At 30.7% G+C, this 18,548-nt stretch overlaps 1 protein-coding gene across 5 annotated transcripts in view; it reads left to right on the forward strand.

The window, feature by feature from the left end:
- Positions 1-18,548, forward strand: part of LOC135127912 (transient receptor potential cation channel subfamily A member 1) — a 97,613-nt gene that overhangs the window by 47,247 nt on the left and 31,818 nt on the right. For all 5 annotated transcript variants that reach the window (XM_064054599.1, XM_064054600.1, XM_064054601.1 and 2 more), the window contains exons 4-6: positions 9,801-9,957; positions 10,014-10,104; positions 16,575-16,770. In XM_064054599.1, coding sequence (XP_063910669.1) covers positions 9,801-9,957; positions 10,014-10,104; positions 16,575-16,770 — 444 coding nt within the window. The remainder of the gene's footprint in view (positions 1-9,800; positions 9,958-10,013; positions 10,105-16,574; positions 16,771-18,548) is intronic.

Below are 18,548 nucleotides of genomic sequence, written 5' to 3' on the forward strand. Positions count from 1 at the left end.
GTTCTTTATAAAACTGGACTACTGTTATTAAATTGTCAAATGCAGTGAGTTCAAATCTTAATTTAAATAGGTATATTAGTTTAAATTATAATTAAAAAGCGATCAGAGACTTGCTGCAAGCTTTAATTAAAAATGAAATTATACATTATTCTGTTTTTTGTAAAAAATTTCGTTGGATTAAATTTTTTGTCTGGTTTTTAATATTAGCTACTCAAAAAAAAGTTGAATTAGAGTTTTTTCCCTTATTTGATACTTGGAGCGTTTAGTTTTTTTGTTATGATTTCTATGACCTTTTGGATTTTCGATGCGTTTTCCTACTACTGTTTCATTATTAAAAAGTTTTCTTCTACTTATTACATCATTACTACTCTCGTAAGAACACTTACCTTTCTCTACTCTAACTTAATTTCTTGCCCTTTCCCATTCAACTTTTTTTACAAACTTCTTCAGTCCAGACGCAACACCCTTACTTGTTGCCCATTAAGCAAGGTCCTGCGTGACTCCAGATTCGGCGTAGTACGGACGAAGGATGCTAAAAGCGCAATCCTTTCGGTGGCGGCAGTCGCTCGGTGAGTCCTGTCGCGAAAACTCAAAATTGCCATTTGATATCTGGCCTAAGTTCGTTCAAACTTTAAAACTGGGGTTTACACCCGATGGCATGATGGCCGTTTGTGGCTCATCGAGGGCAGCTAAAAAATGGACCAAAGTCCTCCGGCTACAAACTTTCTACAAGAAGCCGTCTGTTCAAGAAATCAACGAACTTCTTTCGGTGAGGGCTCGTATAAAAAATGTGTCGTAGTTACATTTTTTGTTAAATGGTTATTACGTCAATTATGTTTCTTTTGATTATATTAATGTTTTTAGTTGATTTATTTAAATGTTAAATACATACTTTTCTACGAAGTTTTTTTTTGCAGTAGTTGGGTTTTGTGTGGTTATGTAAATATTAATAAAATTTTGAGATCAATAATTCAAAATAATTACATTGAATGTGCAAGTAATTGTATTATTGATTAATTTGAAATTAAACTTTTTTTATGAGAGAAAATAAAAGCTTCTGAGGAATAGGTGTTTAAGTTTTTCTACTCGAAGGTTTTGCGGATTAGTTTAATTTCGTTCGGCTTGGAAACGCCGGCTCACTGTTCAGTAATTTCAGCAGACTTTCCATTACAAGCTGCTTTTACTGAATCTTATTTCAGACAAAAAAATTAAACAATGTTTCTCTTGTGATCGCTAGAGTTTTGTAATTTGAAATCAGTGGTAAAAAGCGCGTTCCGAAATTTCCAGAAATAATTGAGGTATTGATTTTTAAAAATACTGTTAATCTTAGCAATAAATATAACATAATACCTATGGTTTCAGTGCGTGCAGTAATTTTCATGTCTTTGACTTTTTGCTGATGTGTTTATAATTATATTATAATTGCTGTTCTTGTTGGTATTTTTTAAATGTTAAATAACATGCGATCACAAAAAAACGTTCTTAGCGTGGGATGAGTAAACTGTTTTTATCATTTTTCATTGTGCATAGTGGACAAACAGAAAAAAAAATCATTGTCAAAAACCAACTTGAGGACATTTTTTATTAATCACAACTTTAAATAGTTGAACTAAATATCTATTAAATTTCTTCTACATTGCTGGTGTAAAGTAATAAATGGCTGGCAGTGAGTGGTGAACAGTGCACCATTTGTTGAGATGCGATAAAAATGAAAACGAATTCTATAAAAAAAAAAACTACTTTTATTAAATAACATTAATTAAATAAATTGTATTTAATAATCACATGAAATCTGTTACAAAGAAAGGTAAAATTTCGTTTGGATAGTCGATAACATTTTATTTTAAGTAAAGTTTGACATTCTGTGGAATACAAAAATACTGGTTTCCCATTTCTGTCTGTCTGTATTGCCTTGCTTTTCTTTTATCGGTTTTGTGTTAAATAATTCAATTATTTTGGAATTTAAAACAAAAGGTACGACGCAAAAAATTGTGACGGGCTGTACAAAATCGAACAAAATTTATTTAGTTATTCTCTTTGAAATATCATAATCATACATAAATAATTATGAAAAAACACGCCATAAATTCGTATACAGTATGTTTCACAAAACTGATTAAATAAATAAATATATTATTTCTTCCTCAAATTTTATTTAAAAAATTTCTTTATTCTTATTGTTGCTTTGTTTTTAATATCGCTTTATGCAGAGTTTTTGTATATAAGTTATATTGCGACTAGCGCTATAATATAAATACTTATGTCAAAATTACAAAAAAGTACAAATCTGATTTTCACGTTTTTTGGATCTAAAGATCCCTCGTGGTCTTGACAATAATTATAATTCATCTTTAGTTCTCACCGAAGGACTGTTTGAAAAGAGAAATTAATTTTGTTTCATAAAACGAGAATTCATAACAAGAAAATTTGCGTCTTAATTTCTTTGAATTCTTTAGGAACTTTTCAGCGAAATCGTCTTCCAAACTTGGTTGAAGTAATTTGATTTGAATTTAATTACAAATTTGATTACCGTTTTTATGGGCTCTCGCAAACACAAAAAAAGTGTCAGTTACGTATATGTTAAGATATTCGCAAGAAAAATTGGTGGTAAATATATCGATCATTTTTTATTATTCTTAAAAACACTGCTTAAACAATTTAACACAATTTAAAATTGAAACTTCGACCATAATTAAAATTGGTGTCTGATAGCTAGTAAAGAATTAAAATCTCTCAAGAGTTTTTTCATTTGTGCTCCGCAGGGACAAAGTGTTAACATAATAAAATATGATGAATTGATGAATAAATTCCAATATCACAAATTCCAGTTGAACAAATCTTTAATAATACAACAGACGACGACAAAATTAATTCTATTTCTCCGTGACTCAAGTTTTAATCGGCTTTTTTTTGTTCAAAAAGTCCGCTGGGTCTTTGAAAATTAAACGAAAATAAATTCTTCCTTACGTTTTTTAGGGATTGCGTCTAAAAAACGTTTATGCATTACACTTCATCGGTTATGAGGATTGATTTAGAAAAATAACAAGTCTGCAACCAGATTATTGACGTTTTCAGAGACAAATTTTGTGATTAAAAAGGAAATCGTAACAAATTTTTCGGTTTGTTACATCATCGAAATGAGATGTCACTGCTACATGTATGAGTATCTTGCATAAGAAGTAATAACGCTTCGTTAACTTGAAGGGTAATATTGATTGATCAGAAACAGTGCGGTAATGTTAAAAGACATACTCATTGTGAGAAATTTTCATTATATTTATGAAACAGAATTTATTTTCAGTGCTTACATAATTAGAAACGTTCAACTTAAGATGCTTATATAAAAGATAAAAATGAAATAAAAAACATACTTTTTTATTTATAGTCGGAAAAGTGTTAAAAATACTGATTAATTTTTAATGTGGTAACTACGGTGTTATTTTCCTGTTGTCATAGTCTGTGGTTAGAATTTCCAGACTAGACCCTGACCTGGATTAAGATTTTCTGTAATGATGTAAATTGATGAACAATATGTCAGCGAAGATTTTTTTATTACCTAACATGACGAATAACGATATGAATCAGCGTCGTGCACATAAGTACTTTTATAAATTTTGAAATAAAAAACAAATACCAAAAACTGATGACAGGTTTGAACAATCACGAAATATTTTAACATTATGAAATTTTCAAGAAACGTTACAGATTGTGCAAACTGCAAATTTTTCTTTTGACCAATAAAAATCTTTTTTGATTTTTGCTTCAAAGGATTTGAACTTCAAGCTTCGATAATTCCGCTGTCGTCAGAGTGGCGGCAGGATTATGACATCAAAGTTGGCAAATTTAGCGGGTTTACAGTTTCGTGGAACCAAGTTTTCAAACTCGGTATTTCGAAAGATGCCCGCGAGGATTCAACAAGTAGAAAGAAAAAAGTTCTTCATCATAAAACGAACAGATAGTGACAGACTTGACCCACTCATATTGATTCTTCCATACTTTGTGCAGGATCAACGCCATCCTGGGGATTACGAATTCTGTATACATAAATATGCAAATTTGATCGAAGCTAATTAACTTCAATAAACAGTCTCCTGCAGAAACAAAAGGGAAAATTATGGTAAAAAATCTCGTTAAAATTTTTGTAGCCAGCAGTGTCTCGACTTGATCCCCGTTTGTTAAAAAATAATTGCTTTTTGAAATTAATTCCCAGAGACTGTGAAAAAACTACATGTTTAAGTTTTGCCTTTGTATATTATTTAACGAAAGTTTCAAGAACTATTACTATACTAATAAAATGTTAGTTAAATCTGGTATACCAATGCTTATATTTTAAAACTAAGAATTAAAAAAAGCTTTGACCACCGTAGCGTAAATACCAGTAAATTTGATCTCTACGGAAAACCTACAGATTTATATTTGAGAAATGAGAAGAAAATGAGTTCACAATGAGCCCACAAACGTAATCCTTCGTAACGAGGTTACTTGATACCCCTTCATTTGAGTATTTTTTACAATAATTGTTTTGAGAAATCCTTAAAAAGAACGTTTCTTTACATTTCCTGATTTCGTGGAATTTATAAATTTCCCTTGAAAGTAAATCAGTCAGAGTGTTCGAACGATTTGTCTTGTTAATTATCAAATTTTCGTTTCAAGTTGAGAACTGAAATATTTGCAAGACATGGTGATTTCAGGGATTCACTGTTTAATTAGTATTTAAAAATTGAACAAAATGTCTTTTATATTTAACCTGTAAATATTTATACAAATTTACAAATTACGTTTATGTCGCAAAGATTATTAATTACTTGGATGATACATTTTCAAAGGTTTGGACGTTTTTAGATGTGCAAATTTGTTGTAAGTTGTTCGTAAGTGATATTTGTTAGCTAATATACAGGGTGAGTCACTAAACTCGCTGTTCTCAAAATCTCAATATTTATTAGAGATAGAAAAAATAAAAAACCAAAGCTGTACGGTTTGAAGATTATATGTAATATAAAATTATTTGTAACTACCTAGAGTGTTCTGTTCTGAAGGTGTAATACATAATTTAGTTTTTTAAATGAAACATCCTATATACTTAGTTTTAGATATTTTGATTCACCTCCTATTTGACTGAGTGTTTATATAAAAAATCTGAAAGATTACAATGTTCAAATATTGATATTTAAGTTTTTTCAAACGGAACACTCTTTTTTAAAAAATTAAAAAGTAATTATGAATTTTAAAAACAGAAAATACTCAGCAAAAAAATTGGTCTAAAGAGTTTAGACAGTACTTTCCTCGCTGTTGGAAACGGGACGACTGCATGCCTATTATGTTTTTTTCTTGCACATTTAAGATGTGACGTCATAAATTTTTTAGGGGGGGGGAAGGAGCAAATACATTTTGACTAAAAATTTACCATGACTATGATGATAACTTTAAAACATCTCCACGATTTCAAACCATTCGGTTTTGTAGTTCCTGATTAAATCAATAGAAAAATTCACGCATTCATTAATTTTTTTGAGTCACCCTGTTTGTGCAAATCCAAAAAATATGAATGGAATGATAAATCACAACTACACACTCATCATTTTTTGCACATTTAAGATAGGATTTATTCAGCAAAATTTTGAGGTGAAGTCATCAATTTTCTAGGGGGGATGAGCAAATACATTTTGACCAAAAATTTAATATGATTATGATAACTTTAAAATATCTCCAAGATTTCAAAGCGTTCATTAATTTTTTGAGTCACCCTGTATATGCAAATCCAAAAAATATGAATGGAAAGATAAATCACAAGTACATACTCACATCATATTTTGTACATTTTAGATAAGATTTATTTCGCAAACTTTTGAGCTGACGTCATCAATTTTTTGGAGGGGATAAGTAAATATATTATTGTGATCAAAATTTTATCATGCTTATCATAACTATAAACCATCTACAAGATTTCAAAGCATTCGGTTTTGTAGATTCCAAATTAAATGTCGAAATGTTGTTTCCAAATTTTGATTTTTTTTTCAAAAATCTGGACGTTTCCGGTAAACTCTCAATTCGGAGTCATAAACTACATGTGTAAGACTATGTTATTCGATACAATTTAAAACCCAATTACTATGTACAATTTTGAAGTGACGTCATCACATTAGTGGTGGGGATGATTAGACAAATTTTGATTAGCGTTTTACCATCTACATGATATACCTAATATAAATACAAAATTTTACAACAATCGGCCCAGTACTTTCGGAAATTATCTATCTACTAAAAATCCGGGACGGCAGACAGACGGACAGACGGATAGACAGACGGAAACGGAAGACCTATTTCCTCGTCCTCTAGGGGTCATGATAGGTTGAGAAAATGCAAAAATAGAGAGTTGGCCGACGGACTTGATTTCAATACTTCCTTTGCTTACGCTCGAGAAGTAAAAACAGAACATAAAAAACCAACATGCAGTAATAAAATATAAGGTGCTGTATTTGGATAAACTGATATATCGACATTTGAAAATTGTAATAATAAAACATTTTTTTACTTCCCGAGCGTAAGCAAAGGAAGTATTGTAAACGAGTCCGTCGGCCGACTCTCTACTTTTACATTTTCTCGATCATTCATGACCCCTAGAAGACGAATAAATAGGTCTCCCGTTTCCGTCTGTCTGTCCGTCTGTCCGTCTGTCTGCCGTCCCGGATTTTTATTAGACAGATAATCTCCGAAAGTACTGGGCCGAATGTTGTCAAATTTTGTATTTACAGAGTGTTATTGAAAGGTACGTACAAAATAAAATTGGCAATTGGTCTCGAAGTATGGGGGCTAAAAGTAAAAAAAAGTTCAGGTAAAAGTGTTCTCCTTTTAGAGATAAAAAATATTAAAATTTATGTCCAAATTCGTTGTACGGCTCTGATAAAAAGAACATCTTTCGTTTCTATAGCAACATTTAGTCTTGACAAAAATTTTATTGTTACAGTTGCTAGAATTTATTAAAATAAATTAATTTTACCTATTTATCCTTCAGTAGCGTCTAAAAAGGTTGGATAAGGGTTCATTTTCCCTTTATAATAATTCTGATAACACAAACTAAGTTTTTTAGACTTCTTAGACTTCGCGAAGAACTGTCAATTTTGTTGTACGTACCTTTCAATAACACCCTGTATATTAGCTATATCTTGTAGATGGTAAAACGCTAACCAAAATTTGTCTAATCATCCCCATCACTAATGTGATGACGTTACTTCAAAATTGTGCATAGTCATTAGGTTTTAAATTGTATCAGATAACATGGTCTTACACATGTAGTTTATGAGTGCGGATTGAGATTTTACCCGAAACGTTCAGATTTTTGGAAAAAAAATCAAAATTAGGAAACAACATTTTGACATTTGATTTGGAATCTACAAAACCGAATGCTTTGAAATCTTGCAGATGGTTTACACTTATGATAAGCATGATAAAATTTTAATCACAATATATTTAGTTATCCCCTCCATTATTGATGACGTCACCCCAAAATTTTGCTGAATAAATCCTATCTAAGATGTACAAAATATGATGAGTCTCTTCTTGTGATTTATCAATCCATTCATATTTTTTGGATATGCATATACAGGGTGACCCAAAAAAATTAATGAATCCGTGAATTTATTTTATTGATTTAATCAGGAACTACAGAACCGAATTCTTTGAAATTTTGCAAATGTTTTAAGGTTATAAAGAACATAATAAATTTTTAGTCAAAATTTATTTGCTTATCCCCTCCAAAAAATTGATAACGTCAATTCTAAAGTTTGCCGAATAATCCTATCCAAAATGTATAAAATATGATGAGTCTCTTCTTGTAATTTATCATTCCATTCATACTTTTTGGATTTGGATATATGTACAGCGTGACTCAAAAAATTTAATGAATGCGCAAATTTATTTTATTGATTTAATCAAGAACTACAAAACCGAATGCTTTGAAATCTAATGCAAAAAAAAAAAAAATAATACGCATGCAGTCGTCACGTTTCCGACAGCAAGGGAAGTACTGTCTAAACTCTTTAGACCAATTTTTATAAACACTCTGTACATCAAAATTTGGTTTAGTTGATACAAAGCGAGTACCTTTGATTATCTCCCCAAAAAATGTTATAACACAGATTTTAAAAATAACCCTGCTGTAATTTTTAATGTGAACCGTTCCGTTGCTTAAAAAATTTCAAGGAAATTGGAATAACGTGGCAACGTCGCACCGTAATTTTAAAAATAAACGGTGGTTGTAAAGCGTGACAAGGGGTCAATTAAAGTATGTAAAGATATATAGGGTGCTTCATTTAACTAGAAACTAAGTTGTATGTTACGCCTAACAGAACACCCTATACATATATGTATACCTATATCTGACAGGAGCTTAAAAGTGGTCTTAATAACTTACTGTTATTAATATTATTTGGTGTCTTTTGTCTTGTGCTTTCTCCCAAAAGCGTGAAATTTCAAATTTTCACACTTTGAGATTTCAAAAAAGGAAAAATCATAAAAAGTAAAGACTATTAGAGGAAAAAAACAAGCACGTGGTAGTGTGAATTTGGTGCCACAAGGAACAAAAGAGAAAATCATGGGAAAAAACAAGTCCTCTAGTAGGCTATTTTTAAAATAATGACGTTTGTCAACGATGTCTTGTAGCACTTTATTTGACAGTTATTTGACCGGAGCTGTCAAACTGAACAAGGCACTAACATAATTTTTTAAGACTGAATTTCAAATCGTGTTAGACGACTTTTTTCGATCATTTTATATTTCTTTAAGTCCGTTTTCTTTGAAAAATAATATTAATGGATCTCACCTCTATAATTATAATTTACTTTATTTTTTAGTTTATTTTAGTCAGTTACGTTCCCCAATTACAAATGTTAACCACCCGGGCTACAGTTTTTATATTTTTGAATGTACAGGGTGTTTCGTATGGATATCACAATTTGCAAATTTACACACTCTGTATTAATGAAGATAAGCAATTTTTGTGTCTAATGCCATTTTTTTTGTTTCTCGTAAAGAACTTTTTAGCAATATTTTGTGAAAGTAAATAAACGTTGCTGCGGTATGAAGCAACTGAGTCTTAATATAAAAAATATTACATTTTTCAATTATCGATATTTCAGCTTTTTTAAAAAACACACCATCATATCGAAAGAAAGCGAACAAAAATAGTCCCCCGGCATCATTTTGCTCCAGTTTCCTCTACAATGAAATGAATCATTTTTCTTTTTTGTGGAATAAATAGGTTGTTTCCTTGAACACATTTTAATTCAGAAAATGTAAAGCATTTCGTTACAATCGTGTTATAAATATTTTTAAAAAGCTTTAGAAATTCCGTTACTTTGTCTACAGCGCATACGGCGAGCAAGGGAATTTCATAATCCTTCTTCATTCTGCATTCTTTCCCCAATAATAATTTAAAACAGCGCTTCACCATTACTCTTTTGATATGAAATATTTGCTTACACCACTGCCGTCGACTATTTAATAGTCTTTTATCCACTCAAACGTCGGAAACGTCTGTAAAAGCCAACTTTTACCCAAGAAGCAGAAAATACGACTAAATAGTTAGAAAGCTTCTCACTGTTCTTTTTCATTTGTTTTTCTGCGAACTTTATTAGCTTACTAATAGCTTTTTGCTCGCGGTTTCATCCACTTAAAACGCTGTTCTTGAAAATCTTTTGAACGTTGAATTTTGACCCGCTTTCATGCTCCATCTTGATATACACAAACAATATTCATGATTCTATAGCGCAAAACCAATTTTTATTTGACAAATTTTGTTCCAGGTGGCTGAATGTGGCAACTTAGAAACTTTCCAAAGACTATATTACGCCGACCCAGCAAGATTAAGTATTAAGGACAGCAGAGGAAGGACAGCGGCCCATCAGGCGGCAGCAAAGAACAGGATAAATATTTTGCAGTTCATCTTGTCTCAAGGGGGCGGTACGAGATTATGTCGAGTCTTTGAAAAGATGATTCTGATAACTACTTGTTTTCAGATCTTAACAATCAGGATAATGTAGGAAATACACCCCTTCATGTTGCCGTGGAACATGAATGTCTCGACGCTGTGGATTATTTGTTGCAAGTGTGAGTATTTATTGGCATTTGTTGCTTGTTATTGGAAGTGAGACGAGAAAACAGTGAACAGTGAAAAAGGGCCAACGTTCTCTGTGGTATTTTCTTTTAATCCCTTTTAATTATATTTCATTTTGTTCAGGAACAGTTCATTTTAATTTAAATTAAAAACATACTCGTACTGAATTGAAAAAAAGGCCTAGCTAGGAAATTAGGAACTGTCGATGTCAATAAACCAATATCCTTCTTCACGGAAATAAATTAATTACAGCTCAGACCAAAGAATTGGATTTCAGTTTGCCGGATCCACAATTTTAATTATCGTTTTTTTGTGTGTGTCAGATTCTGTTTCAAAATCCAAAGAAATTAATCGCAGACAGCATGGATTACATTTACATGGCCCATTTCCTTGCATTGAAAATTGTTGCTGAGTTAACAACATTACTTTCATTATGAAATTAAATCTCTTGTTTATGAACGATTTTGATCATAAATTTGCTTAACAAAAACTTATTACTAGAATGGTAAATCCACTTTTTTTTGTTCGAAGTGTGCTACGGTATTCGGAAATAATGCATAAAGTTGGTAATGAGAAATTATTGCAGCAGAATGAAATTCCGTTTTGACTGAACGTTATTGTCTTGTCTTTACAGCTTAAAACCTGACAAGAACATTTGTCGTTTCTAGTAAAAGTTAGTTTGTTATCGTTCAGGTGCAACAATGTGTTAAGTGAAGAAAAATGATGGAAAATCGCTGAGAAATTGCATGCTTGGGAAACTCAGGGAAATGTAGCTTTGTAGAGAAATACGTGGACAGGTTGTGTATAAAGGCGCTTAAAGGGAAATATATTGCAGCGGTTGCTTTGTCTAGAATTATTTGGCTGGAAAATGTTATTTTAAGGAATATTGATGTAAAAATGGAAACAAATTCTTCAGAAGCTGCTTATATTAAATTGGGCATTAGAAGAATGAATTTCGAATTTTGCGTGGCTTAAGTTGTAAACCAAAATGATTTTTTCGTTTCTTTTAATTCTGCAATCTTCTGTGAAGCTGTATAACTTTAACAGACATTCCAATTATTATGAATTTGAAGTTTAAGTCTGAGTTTTTGTTTGTTGCCTACAATTTTAGATATTTATAATTTGGATGTTTCTTAAAAAATATCGATAAATTATGCCTCAGTTAAAAACGTATTAGTAGTTAATAATTATGCAGTGGGAACGTTCTCCTGTAACAAATAGAAGACGTAGTAATATTTAAGCGTTTTTCTTCCCACATCATATATAAAAAAATGGTCCAAGGTTACTTCCCTCGCCCTTGAACTAAAGTCCAATGAATTCCGCTTCTCTGAAAAACAATAAAAAATGTTTGTTTTCTGATAACATTTATGCAAGGTCTCTAGAATGCATTATGTTCAAAACGGATTCGTAAACCACACTTAGAGGAGCATATTGTTGTATAACAGTTAAATCAAATAAACATAGAATTTTTTGAAATGACGTCATCAAATTGTTGGTGGGGATGATTAGCAATATTTTGATTAGTATTTAACCATCTACATGATACTTCTAATATATGTATACAATTTGACAACAATCAGTCGAGCGGTTTCGGAGATTACGTGTCTAATAAAAATGAATACAGACAGACAGACGGAAACGGGAGACTATTTTTTTCGTACTGTAGGGGTCATGAAACGTCGACAAAATATAAAAGTCTATCTATCAGTCGGCGATTTCATTTGATAGATAATTTCCCAAAGTATTAGACTAATTTTAAGTGAAATTTAAGAAGATTATGTAAATGGTAATAGGATAAAATTTGTTCATGCCCGGCAAAAAGTTGATGATGTCATTTCAAAATTTTATAAGTTGAATCTCATAAATCGTATATCGTTTCATAAAACAGTACATCCACATTATTAATTTTTCGCATAATACAAGCTGGGAGAAGTCCTGTCGAAATAAATAAAATTCGCAAAATCCAATCAAATAATTTTTCGCAACAGCTGCGACCAATTATTGTAATCGAGTCCATCGGACGAATGGCCGTTTTTATATTTTCTCGACGTTTCATGACCCCTACAATACGAAAAAAGTAATCTCCCGTTTCCGTCTGTCTGGATCCATTTTTATTAGAGACGTAATTTGCGAAACTGCTAGACCGATTGTTGTCAAATTTTGTATGTATGTTAGGAAAATCATGTAGATGGTTAAATGCTAACCAAAATTTGGCTGATCATCCCCACCAAAAATTTGAAGACGTCATCTCAAAGAACAGTATTTTAAAATGAGTTGAATGTTTTACTAAAATATACTCCTATACTTGTAGTATCCGAATCCGCTTTCAGTTTTTTCGCTAAATGTTAGCGAAATTAGTCCCTAGGATGTGAAATTCTTCTCTAGCTAAGTTAAACTGATTCTGGCAAATGACATATGTGCCAAGAGAATACAGGGCGGGTGGGCGGGGCTAGCATTTTATAAGATATGACTAATTTTGACACTTTAAATGGGAAAATTTTCCCATTTTTCAATTACTGAATTTTAAAGCATTTTCATTTGTACGATTTTTCGATTTTTCAGTTGTTTCGATTTTTCAATTTTTCGATTTTGCAATTTTTAATTTTTCAGCTTTTCGATCTTTTATTGTTACAGTTTTTCGATCTTACAGTTTTGACGATTCTACATATAACTTTTACAGTTTGCAATTTTTGGAATTTCCAGTTTTTCGATTTGATTCGTTTTTCCTTCTTTCCAATTTTTCTATTCATTAATTTTTTCGATTTTTAAGTTTCTGGATTTTTAGTTTTTCAATGTTTCAATTTGTCGTTTCTTCAGTTCTACGTCTTTTAGTTTTTCGATTTGCAATTGCACGAGTTTTCCATTATTAATTTTTCAATTCTTCGATTTTTCAATTTTTCGATTTTGCGATTTTTAATTTTTCAGCTTTTCCATATGTCGCTGTTATAGTTTTTCGGCTTGATAAATTTGACCCTTCTACATATAATTTTTAGATTTTACAATTTTTGCATTTTCCAATTTTTCGATTAGATTCGTTTTTTCTTCTTCACAATTTTTCTATTCATTGGTTTTTTTCGACTTTTAAGTCTCTGGACTTTTTAGTTTTTCAATGTTTCAATTTGTCGTTTCTCTAGTTCTACATTTTTTAGTTTTTCGATTTGCAATTTCACGAGTTTTCAATTATTAATTTTTCAATTTATCAATATCTCATGTTTCCGTTTCGGATTTCATTTTCTTTATTTTTTTCAATTTTTCAGTTTTCAAATTCATAATTTTTGTTTTCAAAGTGAAATTATTCAATTTTTGGATTTTTCAAGTTTAAATTTTGTAATTTTTCTTTTTCCAATTTAAAATTTTTCAGTTTCTTGATTTTTCAATTTTTCCTTTTTTCAGTTTTTGATTAGGAACTTTTTAGTTTCTATTTGAATACATAATAATATTAATAATATTTTTTAAAAATTTTTACTTTTTCAATTTTACGATTCTAGAATTTTTCCATTTTTCAATTTTCAAAAATTTTCACATTCTTCGATTTTTCAATTTTTCGATTTTGCGATTTTTAATTTTTCAGCTTTTCCATATTTCGCTGTTACAGTTTTTCGGTTTTATAAATTTGACCCTTCTACATATAATTTTTCGATTTTACAATTTTTGGGTTTTCCAATTTTTCGATTAGATTCGTTTTTTCTTCTTCGCAATTTTTCTGTTCTTTGATTTTGTCGATTTTTAAGTCTCTGGACTTTTTAGTTTTTCAATGTTTCTATTTGTCGTTTCTTCAGTTCTTCGATTTTCAATTTCACGAGTAATAAGTTTTTAATTTCTCAATTTTTCATGTTTTCAATTTTTCGTTTCGGCTTTTTAGTTTCTTTATTTTCAGTTTGCCATTTGTTCAATTTCATGATTTTTCTTTTTAATGCAAAATTATTCATTTTTGAATTTTTTGGTTATCGATTTTTCGATTTTCAAATTTTAAATTTTGTAACTTTTCGTTTTTGAAATTTTAGAATTTTCAGTTTCTTGATTTTTCAATTTTTCCTTTCCTCGATTTTTCATTTGCAATTTTTTTAGTTGTCATTTTAAATATGTACGTACTAACAATTATATTTTAAAAAAAAAATTCATAAGAATTATAATATTCAGAACATTTTGTTCGATTGTGGTTTAATTAATAATTTGTACGTGACATTCCTTCGATGTATAAAGATAAATAAACACTTGAGCTTAAGATTGCTACTACCTAGTGCTGAAGGACAAGGGGTGTTATTTATGCCTCTAGTTTTTACTTTACATCGTTTATCACAAAGCGAAAATCGTAAAATCAAATTTGTGTGAGAATATGAAGAAATCATTTTGTTGCATTGTGGCTTAATTAATAATTTTGGTTTTCTGTTTTGAGGACAAAACTCATTCAAATTAAACACATTTCTACGAGACATTCTTTTTTAGATTTGCTTATACAGGGTGACCGAAAAAAATTAATGAATCAGTCAATTTAATTTATTGAATAAATCAAGAATTGCAAAACTGAATACTTTGAAATCTTGCAGAGCGTTAAAGTTATTGTTAGCACGGTAAATTGTTAATCAAAATATATCATTCATCTCAAAATTTTGCAGAATAAATTCGACCCAAAATGTGCAAAATATGATGAATTTTTACTTGTGATTTATCATTGCATTCATATTTTTTAGATTTGCTTAAACAGGTGGCTCAAAACAATTAATGAATAAGTTATTTTTAGTAGGACCGATTTTTAAATGTTTTGTGATATAATTTTACAAATTCGTAATAAAACACATTCAGTACAAATTTACCACAAGCACAACCTCCAGAAAATCTTCTTACTCCATTCTGCCAACTCCACTAACACTTTATCCACCAAAAACCAAAAGAATGGTTTTCAAAAAACCACTCAATATTCATTTTTAGTAATTAATAATAACTAATAATCGAAGAGACATATTTCCGGTTCCGCGAACGGTGTAAGACTGGTTTCGGTGCAAAATTACACCCCCTCCCGGCTCCCCCGTCTGCGAATACCAACAATCGAGTCGTCTGCTAATAATTTTCAAGAAATTCGCCGCGCGATTTTTTCCAAGAAATATCGATTTTTATAATTCACAATAAATACAACCCGTTAAAAAATAAAGGCAAAAATAAATAATTTATATTAATTTTTTAATTCTACACTCTGTATCACTAAAATGGTCAGCGTAAACTTTATAAATATTATCTTAAGAAAGGAGAAAATTTAGCATAGTCTAGGGAACTGAAATTTTGTAGGGGACTATGAACAAAATGTTTTACTTGTTCAAGAGACAACTAAAATAAAATTGTCTCTTCGTTTTTTGTTAACTTTTAAACAGATTTTCTTATCGTTTTAAAAATAACTTCATAAGCGTAAAATATTGAGTAACAACTCCGTGTTGAAATGTAAAAGTCGCTAAAATTAGAAACGACTCAGAAAAAAAATGTAAGAATGCTACTTCAGTAGACAAGACGAGGATCAGACACACACAACTTTAAAAACGAAACTTATTCTTACTATTATTACATTGAATATTTTTTGCTCGATGACGATATTAAATTAGAACTTTCAACAAAATATATACAAACAACGCTGTTCGGGTTTCGGACGCTTGTTGACAAGGGTTGCGGTTGGTAGGTAAAACCGAAACCCGAACAAACGCAATAAAAATACATGCTATTCATTAATTTTTTTATGCGAAACCCGTAAACTTCGAACACAATTGTGCGACTGTTATTGAATGTATTTTAAACTTTGTATTTTTCGTAAACACTTGAAAAAATTACTCCTGCTTGTGAATTTGTATCAGACCGTGTTGAGAACGAATTTTACCAAACGAGAGCAAAAAATTGCTAGACATGGTAATCCGATTTATGAATGGTTTCTTGAAGTTCAATCTAAGATTCTTTGATAAAGAGTATTTCCCGCTGCTCGCCGTGGTTGTCGAGCTATTATAATTTAAACTACACTTTAATTTAATTTGTGAAAACTTAGTCTCGTCAGCTTAGTTAATAGAGTCGACATTAAACTCAAATAAAAGTTTTCGTATTAACAGTAGACAACTTGTTTTTCCTGGTGTAACAAATCAATACCATTTAACTCTACACTTGACTGTTACCTAACTTCTTACACAACTCCATTCTCAATTTCCCAACTTCAAGGAGTAATTAAATTTTGCCACGTGTTTACTCCACAACTAAGGAAAAATACTACCGACAAAATAATTAATAATTCCTCGCTAGGGAAGTCACGTAATTAAGACGTTTCCAACAATTCCAACGAAACGTCGCGTTTCGAAGACGACTAAATTGATGTTATCTCCACATGAGGACGTGATGAATATGCAGATGTTAATTTAGATAAAACAAAACAGAAAATGACACGAAATTGCTGTCCAAGGTTGCCAGCCCTTGGAATAACTTTTTTTTGTTACAGGGGTGTAAAAACAAATATATTAAATGAGAAAAAGCAAGCGGCTATACACCTGGTTACTGAGCTTAACAAGGTCAAGGTGCTGGAGGTGATGGGGCGACATAAAGAGAAAATTGACATCCTCCAAGGGGGTGAACACGGGAGGACAGCCTTGCATATTGCAGCTATCTACGACCATGAAGAATGTGCTAGACTGTTGGTGAGTTTCGCTTTTTTTTAATTATGAAGGGTTGATATTTTAATATTTGTTCCTTTGTGTCACTATCTTTTTTTTTTCACTGTGTTTTATACATGTAGTTACATGAGAGAAAAATAGCAATAAATCGTAAAACTTAATTCGCAGTTAATATGAAATAAAACTCTTATCGCCACGTCGCACACTGTACTCGTATAACGCAAACTGAAAATTTCATATCAAAGGAAATAATAATTAGAGAGCGGATTTATAATCACAAAAAAATTAAGAATAAGCGCTTAAATAAGCACAACATGTTCAATAAAAAAGTTTTATTTTAAGCAAAAAAGCACTAAATAAGCATAACACTTTCATTAAAAAAGTTTTATTTTAAGCAAAAAAGCATTAAAAACATAATCATATTACAAACCAAAGAACACTTCTTAGAACTTTGGATAAAATATTATTACAATAATCCTAGACTTTATATTTTATACACGTATTTCAGTTTTCTTTAAAACAATTTATGATTGTAATATGTTCCACGTTGTACACTGTAAAATTTTTTCGCCGATCATTTAAAATGAGTTTAAAATTGGAGAATGTGCGTTCAACATCCACACTCGTTGTTGGCGCAAATTTGAATTTTGCAACTAATGTTGAATCTAACTCCAAATTTTCCACCTTCTGGTCTTGTGAAACACGAGTAACGTCGGAAAGAACACCGAAACCTGTATTTTTATGTAACACTTCGTCAAGTTTGTGAGATACTCTAGTACCAATATCACCCCTTACTGCGTTTGCTTGTTGTTTAAATTCTTTCACTAAGTTTATGGCATCTATCAACAACATGTTGGGTTTTGCTAACTTCTCTATTACCTCACATGCGAATTGATAATTGCTTCTTACAAAAGCTAGATCTTGTCGCAAATCTTTGTTTTCCAAAATATTTATGCAATCTTTAATCGACTGAGAAGAATTTTCGCTAAACTCCCTAACTACTTCCTCAAATTCTTTGATATACATAATACATAATAATTTTATTCATACATTACATCCCAGACGGGATGTTTGTACATGTCAGGAAAAGTACATATATTAGATAACTAAATATAATGCAAAATTTATAAAATACAATAAGTACAATGTAAATAAATACCAAACAACATAAATACAAACATTTTACTACACAATAGATTTGTCTTCCAGAAATTCGTCATAACTGTAGTAGGCACTGCTTATTAACAATCTTTTTATTGCTTTATTAAAATTCTTTGCGTTATCTTTTTTAAGGTAATGTGGAATCTATACTTATATAATAAAGCTGAAGCTTTTGTTTATTTGAACACGCTAATCTCAGAAACTACTGGTTCAAATTCAAAAAATCTTTTTGTGTTGGATAGTCCATGTATCATATCTACATATCGGCGATATAAAATCACGCTACAATCATTAGGAGCGAAGTAGCAATGAAAAATTCGGAAAAACAGGAAAATTATTCCACCTTTGACAGCTTCCGTTGCTTACGCTGCTTAAACGGTTAAAGTTACGTAAAAATCATGTAGGACGAAATTGTTCCCCTCTAAAAGTTCTAAAAAAAAGTCCGCGACAGTATATGTCTATCTTTTAAGGTCGAGTCAGTATAACCTTTTTTATGGTAATGAAATTTGTTCTAAAATAATAATGCATTATGTATAAAATTCTCGCGTCACAGTGTTTGTAACCGAACTTCTCCGAAATGGGCTGACCGATTTGTATGAAATTTTTTATGTATATCCGGTAGGTCTGACAATAGATTGTAA

Source organism: Zophobas morio, unplaced genomic scaffold (assembly GCF_036711695.1).
Source record: "Zophobas morio isolate AGI-343-1 ecotype UQ-CSIRO unplaced genomic scaffold, CSIRO_AGI_Zmor_V1 ptg000012l, whole genome shotgun sequence".
In the NCBI taxonomy this organism is placed as follows: Eukaryota; Metazoa; Arthropoda; class Insecta; order Coleoptera; family Tenebrionidae; genus Zophobas; species Zophobas morio.